At 39.1% G+C, this 24258-nt stretch overlaps 2 protein-coding genes across 10 annotated transcripts in view; both read right to left on the reverse strand.

Annotated features, from left to right (window-relative positions):
• fam189a1 (family with sequence similarity 189 member A1) overlaps positions 1-13585 on the reverse strand; it is a 97990-nt gene extending 84405 nt beyond the window's left edge. For both annotated transcript variants that reach the window (XM_008405188.2, XM_008405192.2), the window contains exon 1: positions 12583-13585. In XM_008405188.2, the coding sequence (XP_008403410.1) occupies positions 12583-12831 (249 nt within the window). In that variant the 5' untranslated portion in view covers positions 12832-13585. The remainder of the gene's footprint in view (positions 1-12582) is intronic.
• A 4430-nt stretch (positions 13586-18015) lies between these two features.
• tjp1a (tight junction protein 1a) overlaps positions 18016-24258 on the reverse strand; it is a 100879-nt gene continuing 94636 nt past the window's right edge. For 5 of the 8 annotated variants that reach the window (XM_008405194.2, XM_008405200.2, XM_008405193.2 and 2 more), the window contains 2 exons: positions 22854-22997; positions 18016-19624 (listed from right to left, as the gene is read on the reverse strand). In XM_008405194.2, coding sequence (XP_008403416.1) covers positions 19530-19624; positions 22854-22997 — 239 coding nt within the window. In that variant the 3' untranslated portion in view covers positions 18016-19529. The remainder of the gene's footprint in view (positions 19625-22853; positions 22998-24258) is intronic. The other 3 variants (XM_008405202.2, XM_008405197.2, XM_008405195.2) reach the window with 2 other exon arrangements.

Genomic DNA, 24258 nt, shown 5'->3' on the forward strand with positions numbered 1-24258 from the left:
ATCACTCAGGTTATTAACATGAAGAATTGCTTTAAGATGATGCTGCTGGACTCCACTGGGAGGTCGCAGTGACTACATTATGCGTTGGGTGACAAATCTGATCAGTGCCAGATGCTGAATGATGTGTTTCGCTCGCTCTTTGTGTGTCTCTCTGTGTGTGTATAGGGGAATTTTTCTGCCATAATCCAAGAGCACACATTTTCAATTTGAAAGCAGGATTTAATGTCTTTTGTTCTCAAAACATTTAATACTTTTGCTTAGATTTTTATTTTGATAGCATATGTTTCTTCTCAATACTTGTAATGATTGTACTCAAAACTTCTCCTTGTGCTCAGACTTGGTCTATGCTCGGACTCTGCTTGCTTTTGGAAACGCCTTTAGGATCAGTCGCCTGGCAGCCTCTCAGCCTATTGACTGAAAGTGTTGTACTGGGTGTGCTCGTTTCCTTCTACTGGGTGTGCCTGTGTGGCTACTATCCATTGTAGCAACCTGTGCCACCCTCTGGATGTTAGGGAGAAACGACGACGTCTGCTTTCTGCTCCGTAGTACACCAGACATCCGACAGCAGTGTGCTACTGATCACTAACAGCCTTCTGATCTTAGGCAGGAGTTTGTTCACCCAACTAACTCCCTACATGCAGTAGGGGGCGCAAGTTGCTACAATCAATAGTAGCCACACAGGCACATCCGCTAGAAGGAAACAAACACACCCAGTACAACACTTTCATTCTATTGGCTGAGCGATTGCCAGATGACGGTGCCAAAAGGTGTTTCCAAAAGCAAGCAGAGAGTCCGAGCAGAGACTAAGTCTCAGAGCAAGGAGAAGTTTTGAGTACAAGCATTACAAGTTTTGTGAAGAAAGACATAAAGTCCTTCTTTCAAAATAAAAATATAAGCAAAACTATTAAAAGTTTTGAGAACAATAGACATGAAATCCTGCTTTAAGACGGAAAATGTGTGCTCTTGGATTATGGCAGAAAAATTCCCCCATAGTGTATGTGTGTTGTCTACTGAATGAAAAAAGCTCCCTCTGATCTGATGACCTTTTTTATGCCATTACCTGCTGTAACAGGTTTGACCCTTGAACCTGGGCAATTTATCTTAAAGGTTCATGTCTCCAATCCACAGGTTTCACTGGTGATAACATTACAATTTTTTCTAAAGATACAGTTTAGATAAATATTATTAACAAAGTCAGAATGATATGATTTGTGCAAAAGAAATTGGTAAGTAGTTCACCTGCTAAACCAACAACTACAAAACAGATGTTAACTTTGGTGTCATAATTTCCACATGAAAGAATTATGACCTGGTTTTAGGCCAGTTTTTCACAATTAATTTAAGCTCCCTAGTTTATTTTTAAACTCCCAAAACAGAAGAAAGGTAAATAAATATTTCATTATCCATTTCTCCCCAGCTTCTTGATAAATTGAAGCATCTGTGTCTTCCCAGATAAGCAGAAAACCACTTTGATCAGGTGCTATGAAACTTTAATCCTGAGGCCCAACAGTCACATGAATAAAAAGCGATACCCATCCACACACCTGTGACTCCCCCTCCCACATTTATACCCTCACAAAAGCACCACCCTACACAATCCTGGTTGCTAATCATAGAACAAAGAGAGGCCCCAGTCAGCGGGCTTTTCCATTGATCAGCCACAAAAAACAACAGGGATGGTCCTCAGTCAGCTTTGTTGCGCCAGGAAGGAGTTAAAGCTCAACTAAAGGTAACGGATAGAAGTCAAATGCATCAACAAAAGCCCCATATGCCTGTCTGATGTCTGCTATCAGACCTTAACACTGATGTCGACATGTTGCAACATGCTACCGCAAGCTCTTTATTAAAGATAAACCTCTTTAAACAACTTTGCCCGGGTTATAGTCAGAGGGAGCAAACAGACGTCTGTGTCTTCACAGAGGACTGAAAATCTCCCTTCAAGCTCAAATAAAAGATGGTGATCTTCCTATACAAAGCTATGATATCCTGTTAGGTTTTTCATGAATGGGTTGGTAGAATAAAAGCATGCGGGTGTTGAATATTTCCATCCTCTATTGTTCATTGTTTCTATTATCTCCTAATGCATCTTAAAAACGACACGGGAATTCCTACAGTCTTGCTTCTGGTTGTCGTGTGTTGCCTCTTCGTTTTCTTTGAGCTCACTTCAACCTCGTTGGCCTTTTCTATTAGACGGTCTGCATGCAGATGCGCTCGCAGCGTGGTTGAAGCTGCTTTGCAAAGAGGTGCAGCATCAAGCATTCTGTCTGACACATCTCTGGGTCAGACTAACACCAGAGAACAATAGAGCCAATGGAGAAAAAGAGGAGGATTTATGAGAAAGAAAATCTGCCATGCGTGGCCATAAAAACGGATCATGCATTCAAAACATGGAGCCGTCTACCCCAACGCATGACCCCCATCTCCCTCTTTGTCTTCACGACCACATCTGCAGCAAACAGCGTCAGGTCTGGTAGCGGGCAGAAAAACGGAAAACCTGCAGCTTCCATCACACATCAGCCACTTTCACATTTCAAAGATCAAAATGGTGCATAATGGCACCTGTTTTTATGGGGAGGTTTCATGTGCTTGCATTTGGTGGTCTTTGAATACAAAAGACTATTTCCCTTGGTGTGTTTGCAGAAACACATCAATGTGCAAAGTGCTGATATGGGTTATATTAGTCTGATATCTTTAAATATCCCTTCAAATAATAAAAATAACCTACTTTAAATGTATTAAGCCAGGCAAAAGCAGAAATGGTAACTTTAGGGAATGATAACATTTTGAAGGCACAGAATTTGACTAAAAGATTTAATCTTTTGTAAAACAATGAATATTGTGAATTTCATTTAGAGTAGGGATCATGTCATATTCATATTCATTTGGGGCTTTTTTTCCCCCCATGTAAATTCATGAGAGAAAATTCCTGCTTCTCAAATTTGGCCTTTTAAATAGCCTACGATATTCATGAGTTGCTAAAAGCAAAGTAAATCATTAAAACTTGAATATTCTGTAATAAAAGAATTCATTTATGCCGTTTGGCATGTTGGGGTTTAAACACTTCACTGAGCATCTCATCGTCAACTGCAACAATGTGAAACTGGACTGATGCAGCTCAAAGTAATTTCAGAGAAGTGCTTATCCTCCCATCCTCTTAGCCTCTACAATCAGGCCCACTCCGCATCAGAGTCTCACCGCCGTGTTCTGCGTAACGCGGGCTTTGTTTGCTGCAAAATGTCATTCATATTGCACAACAAAAGCCAAGGTGAATGCTGTCAACGATGTCGGAAAAAAAGTCCAGGCATTTCATATTTCTGTTCGGTTCAAAAGGAAACGTTCTGCCTGATAAGGTACTGAGCCGTGCTGCTTCCTTGCTGTGTTAATTACAGCATGCGGAGAGACAACATCTAACAAAAAAAAAAACATGCAAGCGAAGAACAATAGGTGAGGAAATACATAAAAAATAAAAGTGATACACAAAAAACCAGGGTCTAGAATCATCTGAGCGCCCAAAAGCACAGACCCGGCACAAAGGCAATGAAGTGAAGTTGACACCTTGAAATGTTAAAGTCCATTTTTGTGTGTGTGTGAAAAGGCAGCTAGGACGCCCCGTTTCTTTCCCCATCATGGGGCTGACTGGTGGCAATGGAGTGGGGGCAGGATGCACTGGAGGGTCCTCAGAGTAATCAGCAGCAGCAGGCTGAGTGCCTCCTTACTTATTACAGAAAGGTCCAGAAGGGGAGTGAATTACAGCAGCTCTGCAACACCTCGGGATGGCCAGAGTGCTGAAAACTACATGACATCACCGCGCCTCAACCTCCACTTTAAACACAAGAGGAAAGTCGCGGAGAGAGAGCGAGAGAGAGAGAGAGAAAGAGAGAGAGAGAAACCACAATCAGCTCGAGTAAAGGAAATATGGAAGTAAACAAGAGACACACAACTGATGGCGGCTATTAGCTGATCGGGATGAGATTTAAGACAGGGCGGACCAGCCGGGACCCAGAGCGGTCTCTGCTGACCACACTCTCCATTTAATCTGGGCTGACAAGATGAGTACAGCAGGCGAGGAACCACGTTCCTCCATTGACAGCTGGGAATAAATGGCAACATCCAAGCAACAAAGGGGGGATCTTTATGTCAAGTCTTATAATGATTCCTTTCCTGCTCTGCTGGACAAACCTTGTGATCCAGAAAGGTAATGTAAAGATCTGAGCGAGATACAATAAAAAAATTAAAATAAAAAAAAAAAACGGCTGTCCAACAGGGGACAAAGAATAAAAATGATCAACTCTGACTCTCCTCTGAAAATGATTGTTTGAAATCCCCCCCCAATTCCCAGTAATACTCTCTAAGGCTCATATTTAAATTGTTGATATAAATAAAAGCGTAAAGGTTTTGAGAGTCAAACCCTGAGAGCATTACGATTGTTCGGTTTCACTTCAGCTGGTGCAGCGCTTACTGAGAAAATTTAATTACGTCTGTTTAAATGGGATTTTCAAAAATAGCTCAAAGCCTAAAGAGTTATAATATATTTTTTATCAGCTTGATTACTGTGAGTTCTAATGTAGCGGATGAAGGTTCAAATGTAAAAAAAACAAAAAAAAAAAACAATAATTAAATTTCTACATATGTAATGTCATTTCCAAGCAGGGATCCATAACTTTTATATAAAGAAAATGTTTTTTACATGCTTGTTTCAACTGTCATTGTGTCATGACGGCATAGTATGGGCCAGTGCTTCTATTGCCTTCTGCAGAAATACACTGCTTGGCTTGATCAGATATAACCAATCAAAGGAGGAAGGTGCTGTCAATCACCCTTGTGTACGCTGCTCAATGTGTGGTGGAGAAACAACGTGTAGTTACAGGAAATCTGTTTATGTGGCCATGATAAATAGGCTGAGTCCCAGGCTGTGTTGTAGAAAACAAGATGTAGCATAGCAGAGAGGGTGTGGGCAGCATGTACAGAAGTCTGATTGACAGCACTGAGACAGTCCTCCTGACTGACTGTCTGTTTCTGCCGATAGGAGTCAGAGAACTGGATAAAGGCAGGGGAGCTCGATTTGTCATCTGTCTCATCTTACGCTTACATGACATAACTTAACAAATATGTAAAAAAAAACAAACAAACATTTTTTATAAAAGTTACATACCCCAGTGTTAGTGTGTAAGCTCAGAATTACAGTGGGGGGAAAATATTTTATACCAGTGCGTGGAAATTACTCGATGACTGCGTTGCTTCAAACAAGCACGTTTTACGTCTGCTTGACCTACAATGACTTTCAGAGCAATGGTCTTATCTGGTTTTGAGACGATTAAGACAATGGATATTTGAACTTGTGGCTTGGGACAAAACCAGGTGACCTTGACACCAAGCAGATCTTTGTTGGTCCTAAGAGATAGCAGCAGGCTTCCAAGGACACAACAAATGCAGCGTGTTTTAGACATACAGCATATATAGGCAGTAGATTCATTACCCAGACACATCTGCAGCTGGCCTGCATACAACAAGCTCCTACACCATTATTTGTTCCAGCTTATTACCATCACACTGATAACAAAATTTATTATTTTCAGCTTTATCTACACATGTTAAGGATACCTGCGACGAAGAGGATGCTGTATTTTTTTGTTTTTGAATGCTGCACTGAAATGTTTCCAAATCAGATTGTCAGCTAACAAGCTTCTGTGCAGCCAATCAACCTCAAACTTCATGTTCTAGACATGTGACACATCACAGTAGTGGTGGGTGGATGCTGCCACCAGTACACCATTTTGCTTACCATTCATATTCTGGATGCAGGTTAGTTGATTTCTGATCAAGATGACAAGATGATCAATGTTAATTTAAACTTTTCGCATATTTATATGTTGCTAAGATAAATGTAACTCTTTTTTTTCCCACAAATAAGAATCACAGGGTCTTACATAATTTGTTTGCTCCACTCTTTGTTCTCCATGCGTTTGTATTGTTTGCAGAGACTTTAAAAAAAGAAACATCTCCACTTGGATTAAAATGCAAATCAGTGTTCAAAACAATCTACATCAAAACATGTTTATGACTGCCACAGATTTAGGAAACATCATTAGCTAACATGGCTGCGTCTCCTGAATCTTAACTTTCCTAATAATGAATTCAATTTACTGGTTAATAAGTAGAAGGTGGTAGTTTGTTTATAAGTGATCTACAACTTGACACTTCATAATCAAAACATGACTTTTATGTGTCAGAGCAACAAGACCCAAATTCATAAAAGGTTACATTTGTCTGTATTTGACTTCCTGGGCATCGGATTACACGCACTTACACTGTGTTCTTTCTGCAAGAGGCAGACAGAGTAGGTCTTCCTATTAATAACAGGTTTCAAGGTTATGACAGGGTACTTATATTGCATGCTCTTTACAAACATGACAACCAGCTATTTTCCATCCTGACAGATGTGAAGTTGCACAATTGAAGCTTTGTGTGTCAACAACCTGTTGACAGGAACTTTTATTTCCAAGATTAATCTGTCTGTTCTTTTATCAGCCGTCCTGTTTTTCAGCAGCTATTTCTTTGCTGCTGGTTCCAAATTTAAAGCATATGATTTAAACGGTTGTAGACATTTAAACTCATATTTAAGTCTTTAAATGGGATGTAAAGGATTCAGAACTATTGAGAAGTGTGGCACTTTAAGATGAACAATGTTCCTCTCAGATCCATATGTATAGATTTCGATCAGTTAAAGCAGAGCACGGTGACATCAACTAGGTTTTCAAGCTCTAAAAATTAGGAGTTTGATTGGAAAGTCACTCGATGAGGTCTCGCACTAACTTGACACCGGGGTGGAACTGCTCCTGCTCAGTCTAGAGGCAGAGAGAAGCTGACTGAACGCAACGCCAACACTTCTTTCATCTGTCTGCTTTGATGTTCTGAATCATGAGCGACTCTACTGGCGCAGCACTTTTAAAAAAATATTATGTCAACTTTCCTGACAAACATGTCCCGATTCACAACATGAAACAGACAAGAGGGCTTTTTCATCAGAAATCATGACAACTCTCCAAATCCATGCTGTGGATTACACTTATGTGTGAGTGCTACCATTGTGTTAGTGTGCTTGGTCTTAAGACCTGTTGCCAGGAAACTGCATGGGCCTAATAAGTCAGTTAATTAATGATAATTCACACCAGCTTGCTGGAAAACCAGTGGCTCAGAGGAACATCGCAGATATATGGCGTTTCTTTCTGCACCCGAAGCGAGACCTGCAGGTCACGTTTTCCCCTGAAATGTGACCAGAAGGACAGTGTATTAAGTGCACTTTCATCCAAAAATAATTTAATAATTTCAGTACAATTGCACTAATTTACTATTTTAATTTAATTTATCCCCCCGCCTCCCCCCTCTTTAAAAACGACGTAGAAAAAAAAGATAAAAATGCTGAGTCCTTAGTTTTGACAGCAGAGTGAAAAGAGAGAATTCATCAAATTAATGTTAGCTCCTTTTTACATTGGAAGTTGTAAGTTGGATCTTGGAATGATGCCATATCCAGTGTGATCAAGATCCTGTTTCAGTTGTGAAAATCTGTTGGATTTAGTGATTGTTGTGCTCGAACCAGGCAAACGACCAGGCCATGTTTAAAGCAAAAAAGATTCATGCCCAACACTGTTAAACACTGTTCCATCATATTCATTAACAAGGGCTCCAAAGGGAATAATAATTAAGATTGAATAGAAAAGACGTGTGTGAATAAATAATGCATTACAGCAACAGTAACCGCGATAAAACATCTCAAACTTTAGCGAAAGTGTAAATTCGCAAATAATTACACGTATTTGCAAATTAGTACATTACCTGTATCACATTGAATAAACTCGCAGCTAACATGTCATTGTCTCACATACGGGAAAGCTTCCTTCTCAGTAGAACGATTTTACACCGCCTGAACTGAAGATGAACTGCAAAACCTCCTTTATTATTCAGAGCTGAACAGAAAGGAATCAGAGTCAGGAATAAATACTTTCCTGCAGCTGTGTTTTGGTGACATGCATAAATTTCCAACATGTCTGCTCTGCCTTGTCGGGGCTCTGAGCTCATCCTTTTCATTTGCCAGTGATCATTCACTCCCAGGGACAAATAATGGAAAGAATAGTCCCTTTGGCCTTGCATCTAGAACATTTTTTCTTCATCTTATCAGTATTTCAGGCGTTACTTCATGCATTTCATTTGAGTTGTGAAGCTAAATCACATATCCTGACAAGAAATGTCATAGTGGCATGGGTGTGAGACAAAGAAGACTTTGAAAGTACCAGCCTTACCAACAGAAATCCAGAAAGCGCAATGCCAAAAGGACTTCACAAATACGCTATATTGCGAAAAGTATTCACACAGCTGCCGTTTTTAATGTGATGATTTCAGACTCTTCCAGGAAGACTGTTCACAAGGTTTAGAAGTCACAAGGTCTAATTGCTTCTACATTGTTATCATACCAGCAACAGTTAACTATTGAGTCGTGAGGAAATTTCACAACCAGACAGTTGTATGTGCTGGATTTTATATTATTCGCTACCACAGAAGTGATTGGAAGACCTGAACTCAATGGTCTGGATGGGTGAGCAAATACATCCAAGCAGCAATATGATGTTTTTTTGTTGGTTTTTTTCGTTTGTAAAAATGGTCAACTGGCATTTCTCACAAGGGTAAAAAATTTAAGCTACCACACCATTTACAAATCCTTCTGACTGTTTTTTCTACCTGTAGCTTTTTTCACAAATGAGGTTCACCGGTGGGATTGTTTGGAACCAAGTGCTCTTCAATGAGGCTGTTTAATAGCACAACACAAAGCAAAGCTTCATTAAACTTGCAATAAGATGAATCATAACGGGATTTATTATCTATCCAACAACCGTCAGGAAACAAAGACATAGTTGACTAACAGATCGCCTAGGCAACCAGTCATGAAATGGCTTTCATGCCGCCGAATTTACTCCAAAATGGGTCTTTGCCAATAACATAATAAGTCCCTGTACACCATTTTTTTAAAATACACACAGAAGTTCACATACTGGAGAAGATTAGTGCAGAATTTGCTGATGGTTGATGTTGGAAACGGAGCAGAGAAAAGCTCCCTTTAGAAGTAATATCGACAATACTGTCTAAAGCTGCTTGTGCTCAAGCCCACTGTGTAGATTTGAGTATCTGATAGAAGGTGCAAGCAAAGAAACACAGAAAATCAACAATTCCTTCCCTCAAACAACCAGGATGGATTTGGAGTATAAATAAAGGAAAAAAATCCTGCTTAAGGCGTTGAGGGAATAGACATAAAATTATCTGAGAACGAATAAGTCTGTACGGTAAAAGATACCTGCTGTAACATCTTCTTAAAGATAGCATACAAAGAAGTAGGGTGCATGTGAGCACCCTATTTACCCTAAATTCTAAGATAAAGTGACATTTCATGTGCATTTTGGCTACTGACAGCTGCAGAGGCCTTTTGGCCCGCTCTGTAACACTGGCATCAAATGCTGAACAAAACCTGGCAACACAGCAGGACTCTGAGCCAACAGGTAAAGCTGCAGCTGAGCAAGCCCCGTGCAGCCTCCAGCTTTTAGCACTGTCCATTGTTGCAGTCCTGCCTCATCTATTCCTCACCCAAATCACAAAGACATAAGGAGCCACAGCAATTAGTGAGGCGTTCCTAAACGTTTTGAGGTATTAGCTGGCTGATAGAAAGAGGAAAGATATTTGTAGGATTAGCGTCGTTTAGCCCCGAAAATTGTACGAGTATTGAGTGTGATATAATGCTCTCCAAGAAAAGACGCTGAACATCAAAGGTGTGGGGGAAAATGTTTTTTATCCTCAATGCGAAAAATCGGGATCTAGGAGGCAGATCCGTTGATGTGCAAAACCATACGCATAGAAACTGTGTGTCCGTGTTTCTAAATGCGCGCAAGTGTGAGCGTTTGATGGAGGAGGCAGAGAACGGCCACGCTGAGCTCAGCAGTCACCGCTCTGTGTAGGAAGTAAAGATTACGCTTTCGCTCTCGCTGCGACTGTGATGAAATCCCACAACGCCAGTCCTCACACCGAGATCCTTAATGACGTCCCACGGTGACTGCAAACACACACGCACACAAACACGCTTATGCATAAGTTACGCGTTTGTTGCCACCGTACTTACCAGCACAGTTCATCATCATAGCACGAGGTTTAAGCTCTAAACTGTCTCATAAAACGCATTTGCTCAGTCATCCCGCTAAGATTTGTCACTTCACATGGAGGTCCAGCCTAAATAAATACCCTAACTAGATTTGACAACAGATAATCCAGGTGAACTGCTGCCTTTTTAATTTCACACGTTCTGCAGCACATTTGCTCACACTGTGAAATGAAATAAGGCATTAGGTCCCCTAAAATTAGAAGCAGGCTATCTCCAGAGATTGCAAGTGCAATCCAACATGAGCCTTTTATATTCATATTGACTGGTTTTGTTCTGGTAAAATATCAGCAGAGAATTTCTAATTTCAGCTGATTAAGATGTTTTGGTTTTAACTTTTGCACTAAAGCATTATTCACACCAGACCGCTGGTATTTAGGAAATTAATAGAATCTCAGTAGTTTGCAGTTTTGATGTGTAATCTGGGGGAGATTTTGCTGCCCCAGTCACCAGATGAAGAGCTGGTCACAACAACATTAGCTGGATGCTGCCACCACCTTGGCCTGTGATTGTTGCTGCTAATGGGCTATTTGGGGGGGGGGGGGTTAGCGTTTGACTGTGCAGCTCTGTTCAACAGCACTGTTTTATTTTTCTCAAACATACATATTGCACCACTCTGAAAGGGTCTCTTGATGGTGGAATGACTCATGTAAAATATTTCATTTTCTGAACTGGGTCACAATTTGTTAATGGGATTTGCATGCATCTGACTCAGAATATAAAAAAAAATGTTCAGGACATTGTAATTTATTTGTTCATTATATAGCTGTTTTATAAAAAATAATAAAACATTTTCATTTTCATTCAATATAGCTGGAGATAGGCACCAGCAACCCTCCCGACCCCACTGAGGGACAAGAGTGCAAGAAAATGGATGGATGGATGGATTTTCATTCAATGAAAAACTTGAAAGCTTTTTCAGCCACCTTGTTCAATCTGAACCAACACTTCAGACTGAAGCAGTGGCTTCGTTTTGTGCAGTCCCAACACGGACACCATTCATTTTCTTGTTATCTTGATTGTTACCTGTAAGCAATAATATTCTTCAAAGCAAGAAAAACCTTTAGATGTATATATGTTACCATGGCGTCCAGTGTAACCTTATGTAATCAATGCCCCAGTCAGAAAGAGGGGTGGGGGGAAACACCCTGATTGTTAAATTGTGGAGAGCACACTTAATTGCTCATTGAATATGGTCCTATTTAATAGTTGAATCTATTAAAAGTACCAAATCAATATGTATCAAATTAGAGGTTCAGATTCCCAAATCAACTACCAGTTATCAGTGGAAAACCCTGACAGCAGTAGTAGAAGATGAGGTGAGGAAATATGCATCTCTCAAGGCTTGTGTGGAATCTGTTCATCTCCAGATTTCTAGGTCTAACTCTTTCAGTTCTCAAATTTTTCCTCAATGTTTCCACTTTCCTTCTTTTCTGTCAGCTGCAAGGACCAGAAATACAATTTACAAAAGCGGTTTATGGTCAAAAGAAGCACATATCTGATCAAGACCAAAGTAGATGAATCCAGACAATAATGTCTGGATTCAGTGAAATGTTCGATTAGGCTTTGTCTAACACTTTTTGTCCGGTAACTGCATACTTTTATCTTTAGATGGCAATTCTGGATAACACTTTGTTATTTAAGAGACTAAAAAAAGAAAAAAAAAACTTGGTATTTCAGGTCCCATTAGTTGCAGAATCCCTGAATGTCAGAATGCATCAGATTTCAGTGTCTAAAGATAACACAGAGCAAGAAGAAGCGCAACAAGCTGACAGATTTTAAACACCCTCTGCACAGGACTTCAGCCAATCGCATCCAAGCACTGATGGGGAATGTTCACTGACCTTTGAACCCTGACCCCTGTGATTACACACCGTTCCCCTGTAACTATACCCACCCACACATACACTAAGACAAAGAGACATTGGTTTCCTTCATTCTCAAACACACACACACACATACACACAGATGGCCCTTGTGGCACAGACCTCCCCTCACCCCTGCACTCATGCCCTACTGCCTCTATAATTAATGGACCAGTCCTGCTCCATGCAGCTCTCTGGCAGAAAATAAAGCATATGTTGGTCAAAAATATTTACAGGACCCAAAATCAGAAATAAGAAACACAGCAGGATTCATGTATCCTTTCCTCTCATTACCTGTGTGTCTAATAATCTCTCTGCAATTGCTGTCTTTAATCATTCTGAATGCAAACTCCTTTTTATTGAGAATAAGACTGCCAGCCTAGTTGATATTACTGACATAACTTAAATATTGTTACTTCCGGTATCATTGACTTGAACGTTCTACTCGATCCCTATGCGAACTTGAGTCAGGATGTGAAAGCTCTGCGTTTTTTGTTTTTTTTTGTTTGTTTTTGTACTCACAGAAAAACCTGCCCAGAAGGGACATGAGTGCCGCACTCTTGGTGATGTAGTGAGCGCCAGAGCCGCGAAGCTGACCGCAAGGATGAGACTCCCCAGGACCATCTGAGAGACTCCCAGGGCCAGCATGATCCTCGTCCGTGTGCGGTATTCCCTCAGCCGGGACAGGCTGCGGGACAACGACGCCGGGCTAAGAGATCCCGGGCCGCTGATGCCGCTGCTGGCACCTCGGGGCAGCGCGTTCACCGGCATTGTTTCCACAAAAAAAAAAAAAAGCGAGAGAGATGGTGGTCCTAAAACCGGGTAAGACGCACCGTAGGCGAGGTGAATAAAGACAACAGCATCCAATAAGAGTGGAAGCGTCGTGTGGCAGACTGGCCTGAGCTGGTGGACGGCGTGGTCAGAGCCTACTGTGGATGCTCTCCATCAATTAAAGATGCTCCGTGTCGCTCCAATTAGAGATGCGCAGCGGCTGAAAGGGGGGAAAAGGTGGACTGGAGGAGGCACCAGAGGCTCAGCATCACACAGGCAGAAACTATGGATATTTATTTAAGTCGATCATTTAAAAGAAAATAAGCAACCGAAGCCTTCTTTGACTGCTCTGGCAAAGAACCCATTCCACAAAAGTCAAGGGAAAAAATAAAAAATCCGAAAACGCATTATGCTGCTATCACCCAGCCATGCACCATTGTCATGCTCGCTTTAACTTACGAGCGAGGGGAGAAGACGCGTGATAAATTCATAACATAAACTCAGAGTCCTCGGCCGTTCATTTAAAAAAAAAAAAAAAAGAAGAATTAAAAAAGACAGACAGCCGTCTGAAAACAGGCTGCTTTTGTTTTTCAGTAGGTGCAGGTCTGAAGGAGCCGCGGTGTTCACAGACGACAGCGAAGTCAGCAGCGGCAGCAGCCCGGACAGAAGGTGATCACTGCGTGTTGGATACGAGCCACTGTGCGCGTCTGCATGGCGGCGAGCTGCTCTGCGCTGCGCTGCGCGGACTGTTTTACTACGACAGGGAAGGAGGGGACAGGCAGCATCGGGAGGGGAAGAAGACAAAAAAAAAAAACAGACTGGTGGTGCCGGAGGGGATGTGGTGGAGAGTGAAGGGATAGAAATATTAAGAAATTAAGATAACAAAAATTCTAATTATTTTTTAAAAATATTATGTTTTAGCGCGGATTTTGTCGAGAAACAAGTCCTTTAAAATCCAGAATGGGGATAGATTAACCCCAATCAGTTCAAACCGTGAAGCAAATGTAAGAGTTTTTCACCCAAAGCTGTTCTGTATCAAACCTACACAGTCAATTATTATCTCAATTCCATTAAAGTAAGCCATTTCCTTACTTTAATATCCCTTTCAGGGAACAGTTGCCCAGTTGGAAGTATTGGGGGGAGGGGACGGGTACAGTTGGTTCTCCATGCCAGGAAAGCTTTGTCAAACATACAGATTTAAAAAAGTGGGGACAATTAACTGTTTCATGCCAAGACAGGCAACAACAAATGCAGTATTGGCTCCAAGAGATTTGATGGAGAGCGACAGAGGAAGTCAAAAAGAGCTAGACTAAAAATATAGATAGAATGTCAAGAGAGGAACAGTGGCAAATGATAAAATGTTGTGAGGATCGTGCAGGACATGCACTGTGAGTGCTGTGGTGGTGCGTCTCATCAATTAGCCTGTGTCGTCTGAGTAAAACACGTTTGAAGTAATGGCTGGACCACAGCCTTGCAGTATCATACGCTAACCAGTCACTGTCAGTTGCTTGATGGAAAAGTATAAGGGTGCATTTCCTGGAATGCATGCTGTCTGTGCTGGCTGTAATGCAGACAAAAAGTGTGTGAGTGTGAATGAAAGGGGTTGTGAAATATCTGTAAACCTGCCAGGTTTCTTACTGCAACACGTCCATTTCTCTCCTTTCCTGAGAAGACTCTGCATCATCGTCCTGCTGCAGGCCTCTGGTCTAAAATCTCTTCTCTGATTCTGTTGTGACAATTAAGATTTATCTTAAATGTGTGAAAAGCAATAGTGAGAGCAACTTCTGATATAAAAATGGATGGAGTGTATTCTTATTATTTAATAACCAACAGGGGATTTAACATGAGCAGAAATGAGTGGCACTACTTCACATTTACTCAAGCAAAAGTAAAAAAGTAGGTTTCAGAGGATGTACTCAAGTGCAAATAAAAAGTAATTGGCAAAAAACTACTCAAGTACAGAATAAGTGATAAAATCTGATTTTATATTTTAATTTTTAAAAATTCATTTATGTGCAATTTCTGACTAAAATAATACTTAAAATACTGCAAATAAATTTGAAATAACACATTCAGGCAGAAGAAACACTTTCAAATCAGGATTGGTCCATTTTAAACTTTACATAACATTAATACTTACAGTGCATTAAGTGTATATTTGAACAGGGTAAATACTTTCAGTGACAATATATCGTATTTACTGCAGTGGTTTCAAACTGCATTCCTCTTGAGGAATGCAGTTTGCCTCACTGCCATGCAGTCAAGGTCGGCAGAGCTCGGCTAATGAGTTCATACTGGAGCCAGGTGTGCAGAAGTGAAGACACATCAAAAAGTTGCAGGACTTGAGCTGCAAGGGTGTGTCATATTTTTTGGTTAAGAAAAAGACATTTTTGTTCTTTCTTTGTTGAAGTTACTTCCAGTTTATCCAGAAATCTTGCTCTAGTTACTGTAGGAACAGTTAACAATATTACTCAAGTAAAAAGTGCAGTTTGGTAAAATTACTCCTAAAGGTATATCCATCTCTGAACAAAGGTAACAAAAACATTAGTATTCTTGTTAGCCTAATGTGATATAGGCTACTGACATCAATTAACTAGTCATCATCAATTAGCTAATCTGCATTCAATTTACTCAATTTGTCTGGGAAAGAAATGTGCAAAGTTTGTCTCCGTTTCCTGGCTCACGTTTAGCCTGGTAAAAATCAGCCCCTTTGTAGGCTCTCGGTTACTGATAAAGGATTGTGGACTATGCTGAGGTTTGAAATTTTACCCAATTACTAATGCTTGCTCGTGACGTAATGCGCCAGTTAGACACTAAGAAGCTTACCTAAAATTGCCAGCGCTGTAACAGCCATCCTTATAGTACTGCAAAGAGAGAAGTACCGAAATGAACGAGGCATTTGGAAGCGTGACCAACACAGACTGAACAGCTTCATTCACTTCACTTCCTCCGCTGCCATTACTAAACCACCACAAATCTAAAACAACGTAGAAAAATCGACGTCATCGTTCACGACTTCTCATTCTGTTCGCTGATTGGCTCGGTAAAAAGTCACTCGGAGACAATCAAAGTCAAGGGAAGAAGTCCAGACTGTGGTGAAAGCGCGATCTGCACCTCTCCCATCGGTGACCCGCAAGTGCGAAATCGAAGTTAGCGTGTGTGTGTTTAAAGACTGCTCGGAAAAAAACACGGCAAGATTAAATAGCTATTACGGACAGAAGGCATAACGAAATATTTTTAATTTATCAGTGATTCTTGAGAATAGGGACAAAACAGGTTATATGGATAAAGCACAAAATTTGAATAAAATATACACAAAATATATTTTTTTCAAATATCTGACTAAACTAACCTGAGTCATGTGAGCACAACAATGTATATTTTCCTGGCGTTTGCTGAATATTTTTTATTTATTTATTTTAAACATTGTGGTAGGTGGATGGTGTCTTTAAAATCCCTTGTCCTGGACCAGAACTTAATACATTATAATAGTTTAAAACAATTAAAGGAATACTAAGATAATATGTTATGACAATTAAGTACAAGTACTCATATGAACAATTATGAAAGTATCAATAAATTGAATAAAAAATAATTTTTATATATTTTCCAACTCCATTGAAATTTGTCCCCAGTTTTTGTCAATACGTCAGACATAAAAAATAATGTAAAAAAAAAATCAGGCATTATTGTGGGGCTCCAAAACTTCTGAGGACCCCATGACCTCTTCCTTTCTCTTCCTTTGCTAAGAGGGCTAGGCAGCTCTAGCATATCTTATTCTTTAGTTTTTTCTTTTGTTTTATTACTAAGTTGCTAGTCAGAACCATGATGTGTCAACTCCATAACTGACAATTTACTATCCTTTAATGCAATTTTGTGAAATAAAAACTTAATTTTAGTTTACTGTAAAGATTTCATGGACCTGATGAGCTACAATATGGCCTCCTTCAGAATAACATATAAATTGAAAGTTTGGCTTTTTGTAAACTCCGTCAGATGTCAACTCCATCTCTTTCAGTGAAATTGTTGACAAATCTCACTTAAATGTGCAATTAATTCATTTTAATGTATTTTACATAAATTGCATTACTTCACATGTATCAAGTATTTCTTTTTACTCACTAGTTTGTCACCACCGTCAGTTCTGTGTCAACTCCGTCAGATGGACTTTTTTGTTTTAAATATTTCTTTTGTTTCTTGAGAAAGATTTGTCTGTAAAACTGAGTAAAATATCACTAATAGGGTCATTAAAAATTATTTAATATTTATTTTTGTCAGATGGTGATGACAAAGTTCTGGGTCAGGTCGATTAAAAATGTAATTTAAAAAAAATGCTGCAACTGGGAGCCTGCACCTTAGCATCTTTACATTTCCAAAACATTATTTGTCATATTTGCATACATAAGGTTGAGAAATAATTTTTAAAAATTGGTCAAATTAAAACCAATTTTTCCCTATTCTCAAGTCACTGTTTACATCTTTTTGTTGTTTTAGTGCAATCTACTACTCAGATAAATGGAGTTGGAGGTTTTCATAGTCACTTTTAAATTGAATTACTGAAATAAATTAACTTTGATGATGTCCTAATTCAACTTGAGATGCACGGTAGGTCATGTATTCTTTGATCATCAACAGGTTATTGTTATATTATGAATCACAGCTCTTGCCCATTTCTAATAATTAGTGGTATTTTCTCAGTATAAGGGAATGTTATAGATCAAAGAACTTTGGTTCTGTAAAAATGATCTAAATTCTTATAGCTTTAATCTTCCAATATCTTGTAATCTACCCCATTGCTGAAACACCTCATTATCGATGACCTTGTGCATTAAATTTATTTACAGGTTTCCTGCACCACCTAGCCATAAACTCGGATAGTGCAGTGGTGAGAGAATGGTAAAAATATATGGCTAAGCTTAATTAATCTGTTCATATATGTTGCAAAAGTGAGCATTAAGGTGAAGGTTTTATTTTACAACAATAGATGAGATATTTAGCTTGAGATCCATATTTTTTTCCTCATTGTATTAGTTCTATTAAAAGCATATGTAATCTCAATAAATCAAATGAAATAACTAGAATAAATTCGCATTGCAGTAATATTGAAATAGTCTAAGAGGAAAAAAAAGGTCACATGTATTTAAAAAAAATGTCAATGTAGGGATATAAAAACACCTCCCAAGAACTTTATTTTAAAAATGATTTTATTAATACAGTGGTAAAAGTGTCGAAGAGGAGAAAAAAAAAAGTCAGCCACACGTGAAGAGCTAATATTCAGTTAAAGCTGTTATACTAAAAATAAAACTGTATTGGTGTGCCGTACATATTATATTGTCTATTAGTACAAAAATACATTTAAGGGCACACAATATAGCATCCAGTATCACAAATCAGTGAGGGGGACACCATCAGAGCACATTTTAATGTCTTTTAGTTCAAGTACTTGTGAGATCTTCCAATCAGTAAAAAGTACTTTTTCCGTGTCCACAACATTGTGTCAATATATTGGTAGAAAAAGGTTCAATGTATTATTGTTGGTTACAGTTCAAAGGCTTAAGGGTATATCCAGAATAAAAAGAAAACTTGTTCACTTTCTTCCGCTTTTTAATATGTTTTCTCTAAGTTTTATACAAAAAAAAGAAAGACATACAAAAAGTTCATTTACAAAGAAAAGAAACAAGGCAATACGCTAGCTTTATTTACAGCCACTTCTTATCTGTCCTTTTCAGTAATGCATAGCAGATAAAAGAAGAGCTTACCTGTGTTATCTTTTGCCAACTGTTATTGTGTGCTAAACCCAAGTTTATTTATACAGTGGGTTCACAAAAGAATGGCAAAAACAACTGACATTATACCATAATTTATCATAAGTTATGTCTTCTCTGTATGAAAAGTGAATAATCTGCAGATAAGGCATCACTGCTTATTTGTGTGTGTGTGTGTGTGTGTGTGTGAGTGCAAGAGTAACCAGGAAGAAAGAGGAAAAAAATGTCAGTTAGGAACTGAGGAAAGTTAAAAAACCTGAGTAAAGGGCATGCATAGATCTCCCTCCGGCTGGAAGGAGAAGACCAAGTGCTCAGGGTGGTGGGGGCAAAAGGCAGGAAGCTACAGGATATAACAGGAAAAGGAAGAACAAAGGAAAGAGTGAAGGTGTCTAAGTGTGCTGCTTCGGTTCATCGTCGTTTCCTTCAATGGATTCCTACAAACGTCCCTACATATCTCAAACTTTCAAGAAAGTTACCTCAACCTGTCGATAAGTCTTCATATTCTGTCCCCTGAACTGAAATATAAACTTGGAAATGAACTCCGAAATACAGTTTCAGCAACTCCTTCTACACATACTATGTGCATATATAGCATAGATATACTAACAATTTTCTGAAGCATGTATGTCGCTTTGAAAGCCATCCGTCCAGTCACATGAGTAAACTCCATTTTATATTTAGTGTTGGTATTTCAGAGATGCATCAGAGGGTTTTACTTCACATCCAAACTTCAAACTGACAGATTTTCAGTCTCGCCTTCATCTGGGTGCAGTAAACAGCACTGACCGGCTCTTCTTCATACTCCACTGTGTGCTGTGTTTGTACGCTCGGACTGCAGCTGTAGTGCGTGTGCAGTGTGTGTGTGTGTGTGTGTTCTAATTCGAGTCCGTCGCCTTCACTTTTCTCCACATTCAGCATTCCGTTCGTCCCTTCTTAAAAGTGGTCAATGAGCACAGAAACGCAGTTGGCTCCCACCAGGTAGTTGGGGTCTCCGGGGAGAGACTTGTTCTGCCAGCTTTTAGGGTCACCTGCAAAGGAAATAAATGGGATGCGTCGGTGAGTGGTAATAACTGCTGTTTGCGTTAATCTCCGGCTCCAGTAAATCTCCGTTTTACATAAAAAAAGATATTGGTGTAAATTACTTTATAAACAACACTGGATGCAAAATGTGATCATATCCGTTGCAAGTCACATAACTGTGGACATTTGTGGCCTACTTCCAAGTGTAGTGCCACAAGAGGCCAGTAAAAGCTGTTCAGGATTTTTTTTTATTGAAGGTCTCCGACCTCTTGTTGACTGTGAATTAAAATCCAGTCACTGTGAAGACTAAGCACGAGAGCGACTATAAACGCGGAGGTCTGTGCTAAAAGCAAGGTTCCAATCAATGATGAAGGGATGCAGAACCAGGTCAGTGCAGAAAAGCCTCAGTATGTGACACAATTCATTAACATAAAAACATCTGACTGGTTTAAAAAATAAAAAAATTCCTAATCACAGAAGCTCTATGACTCAATTTAATATTGTGATGTCTAATTAAAGCAGCATAAAACAGAAATGTGTTTTCATATCTCATGCTAAGTGAGCTCCCTCTAGTGGTAGTTTTTACATAACCAAATTAGATATTGGAAATGGAGCTAAAAATGTCTTCATGATTCAGCATTGTCAAAGAGATGTAGACGCTGCCAACTTGCACATTGTTGTTTTCGCGTCCTTTTTTGGGTCGGAAATTCATGCGTTGCCATGGGATGCAGAAGGACCTGCTGTACTATTGTGGGCTAGTGCAGCTGACTTTGCCGTTTAACAGAAACTGTGAAAAAAGTGCTTTGATTTGCATATGCTATTTGTGGAACTTTAAAGCTATTTTTATATACATCGTAGTAGGATAGCTAAACATCTTTTGAAGAGGTACATAGTTTAGAAAGGCACAGAACTACTAACCTAGAACATTCTGAAAGAGAAACAAACATGTTAAACATCACACAGTGGGATAATGATGAGCATGAGATACAAACCGCATATAGAAATAACTTCTAAGACCTTTACACAAACACTTCAGATGTCAAGGTGCCCATAAGGTGCACTGACAGACCTTAAAATGAGACACTGCAAAGTGTGTTTGGTCAACTTACTGCGACTCTCAAACCCAAACTGCCCATTAATGAGGCACTTATGGAGCTAAACTGTATCACACTGGTTCAGACTGGAGTATGAAGTAACCACAGTGAGACCACTGTGGGCAGGAGAAGTAGAGATGAAAGGAGGCTGCCAGACTTGAATAAAAGAGTAGAAGGAAAAAGCAAAGAAGCAAAGTGAGAAGAAAAACCTCAGAAGGGGACAGAAGAAGTCCCGAGAGTGGTCTTGCTTTACAATAAGGGGATTACAATGCAGCCCCAATAATCCTCCCCCCATTCTGCAGGACGACAAAGTGAGCTGGCATTTCTATCAGAGCCCTCAGTCTCATCGCTAAAATGAGGCTAATTAACAGCTAATCCTGACCACTGTCTAACTCACTGCTGGTTTTGAAGATAGTTTGTGGGAAGGACAAGGTTATGAAAAGAGGAAGGACTTTCTGATTGTGTTCTTGTGCTTTTGCTCTTTAGTGCAAAAAGACATTTAATTATTTCCTGAAGGCTTAAACTGTCATTTTGCTTTGTAATAACAGAGATGAACATGCAGTAAAATATATATCATATATTAGAATGAGAATCCGTTCATTTTCCGGGTTGTTCTGGGCAATAAGAAAACAGACGTGTCTGTAAGTTTTAGGTGGACGAATGTCAAGGCAGACAAGGCAAACAATTATGCGACACTGCTTGGAAAGTAGTGTCAAAGTTTTTTTTATCTAAAAAAACTTTGAAATAAAGTTTGACACTTCAATCTTTGACTGTGGAAATGGATAACAACCTAACGATCAGAAGCGTCATACTATAAAACCTTTTTAAATTTGCTCATGTTTTTAAACTGATCAGTATCTACTTTTTAAAATAGTATCTTTTTATTTAAATAATTAGGCCCAGGTACACCTTAAAATATAAACCCCAGCAGTTTTGTAACGTAGGTGAGATAAGTGTCAATAAATGGTTACATTAGTTAAAATTTTTCTTAAAAATGTTGCCAATCAGCAGCCAAAAGATACATAATTTTGTTTGCCTTATGCACTTCTCTGGTCTTCGGTTAGGTGGTCTTGACCAGGAGTTTAACAAAAACAAATTTAAATACACGTTTGTTTTATTGCACCAAACACCCAAGATTGTGAATTGACTCTGTTTACGTTTCAATCAGGCGTTTATCAACCACAGTGCTAGTTTTCTTTTTTTCTTTTATTCCATCACTGAATTTTCATATCTCTTGTACCAAATATGTCAATGAAATGATAATATTTTAATCAACACTCAGCTATGTGGATGCTAAACATCTGTTTTAAAAATCTATTTGGATCCAAACCTTTCCCCTGCAGTCGAGATGAATTTGGTTTACCTTTTTTTTTTGACATTTCCTGATTCAATTTTACAACTTCAGCTTACACGAAGGGGAGACAACAAAAACTGGCTATAAAAGTATATTTTCTCCTGTCTAAAAGTCAGAGTCAAAAATAACTCTTTGGGAGACAGGAGCTCTAAATTTAGAGACGTGCACCTCGGCATGAAAGCAAGATGTCTTTGTTTATTTTTGGAGTTTATGTGGAATGACAGGTTTTATTGGTTATGACGATGTCCCAGATTCCAGCAGATCTGCAGCAGATCCAGAGCTGTTTGTTCTTCAGGTCAGGATTTGGGTGGCTATGTGAGAAAAATCCCTACTGAGCCGAGAAGCATGCTTTACAGTCCCGTCTGACGAAACTCAGTATTGTGCAGCCAAGCATCCAGTGCATGCAAGTTAGGTATAATGAGAAAAAGTTAATATGCTGGAAAAGAAACCAGGAGAGAAATAGTGCATTGGTAAAGCAATAAAGCTTGGAACGGAAACCAGTGATACAGCAAATGAAATTGTGTGGGTGAGTTTATCAGCATAAATGATGAAAATGAAATAAACCAAAAGAAATCATTTGTGAAAAAGGCAGATTTTTTTTTTTCCCCTTAGATTGATTCTTCTTGATTAAACGTTTGGAAATCTTAAATGTTTAGTTTTGGATTAAATAAACGAAGAACCAAGGCCAGGGGGAAAAAAAAATACTGATTTAACAAGTGACCGAAAATGCTGAATTTGTCACACAGCCAGCCCAAACGACCCCGGAAGAGCAGAGAGAGCAAAGCATACCCGACGAGGAGTCGGAGGATTTTAGAGCAAAAGACCAACCATCAGGGGTCATTGACGCACAGTGAGGTAAGCGCAGCTCCACAGGCTTCAAGAACTTGAGGCCGTGAGGTCCACACATCACCAGAGGGCTGAGCAAAGTCTCTCCTGTGAACACAAAACACAGTATTGTTGTTCACTCAGTTAAGCAGCAAACTGTTAACTTTGAGTAATATTTTAATCATAAGTTAGTTTTTAATTTGAATTCTGTATTAGTTTTCATGTAAGAAATGTGTTGTATATGAAAAACAAAACATCTAAATAGTCCAGATTAAAGGCAATTACATTTATTTTAAATCCGCTTTACTGTAATCTTATTTTGAAATCACAAGCCATGCAAAATAATTCAACAATGTTATAGCAATTTGTTACATTTAAACACAAAGTAGGCATAGTTGAGCGTTCTGCCTGTGAACTAGATACCTAATTCAAAGACTGAGAATTAGATGTGCTTGAGTAGTTTTATTACTGTAAAGTAACTAAACTAGGATGAGAAAATATATACAATTAATTGTTTTTCTGCAAACTTTCCATTCCTCCCACTTTACTAAGCAGATTAAATGAGATACGCTCTCCTTAGAAGAGACAATGTGACGCTCTACACGAAACGTTTAGCGCTCATTACTCAGCATCCAGCTGCTGGTTGGTAGCTGGATTTATTTAGCATCAAAATGTAGCTGTTATGTCAAACCGGACTTCTGCCTTAAACGCGACTCAGGACTTCAGTAACTTTTATATTTTACTCCATTAGCCAAACCAATCACCCAACCTGTTGCCTGATGTCATGACATTCAGGAGCGGAAGTTACAACTGTAATTAAATTAAAGTGACAGGATCACCACCCCAGATCTGCAGTCACGATTACACCTGCAGTCTGTCTCAGCAGATACAGCGATGAGCAGAAACAACTGATGACTTCTGACTGCACTCTAGACTCATGTATTTGATATCTCAGACTTTCCCCATCTGTTCCAGGAAATATGACCATGAGGTAATTCAATGCATACTATCAAGAAACAACAAGCACTGTGGACTAGGCAAAACCTCAGTCCCTAAAGTGCAACTCCAGACCAAGCAATGTAAAATAACTTTCTATGATCCACTCAGTCTACTGTAGTTAAATATTACAACCTGTCAGAGATGACTGTACCAGAAGGGGATCAACAACATAAATAATACAAATATGGTGTAATAAAAGATGTTGGGAGAATAATATACTAATAAATGCATGTACAAATCAGATATTAGCATTTTTAAAGCTGCAGTATGGACGTCTCATAAACAATGTTCTTTAAATATTTATTAAAACTGCCACCATGTTCTGACAGTATAACATGAGACATGATAAGTTATTAAAACAACCAGAGCT

The sequence above is a fragment of the Poecilia reticulata genome, linkage group LG3, assembly GCF_000633615.1.
Source record: "Poecilia reticulata strain Guanapo linkage group LG3, Guppy_female_1.0+MT, whole genome shotgun sequence".
In the NCBI taxonomy this organism is placed as follows: domain Eukaryota; kingdom Metazoa; phylum Chordata; class Actinopteri; order Cyprinodontiformes; family Poeciliidae; genus Poecilia; species Poecilia reticulata.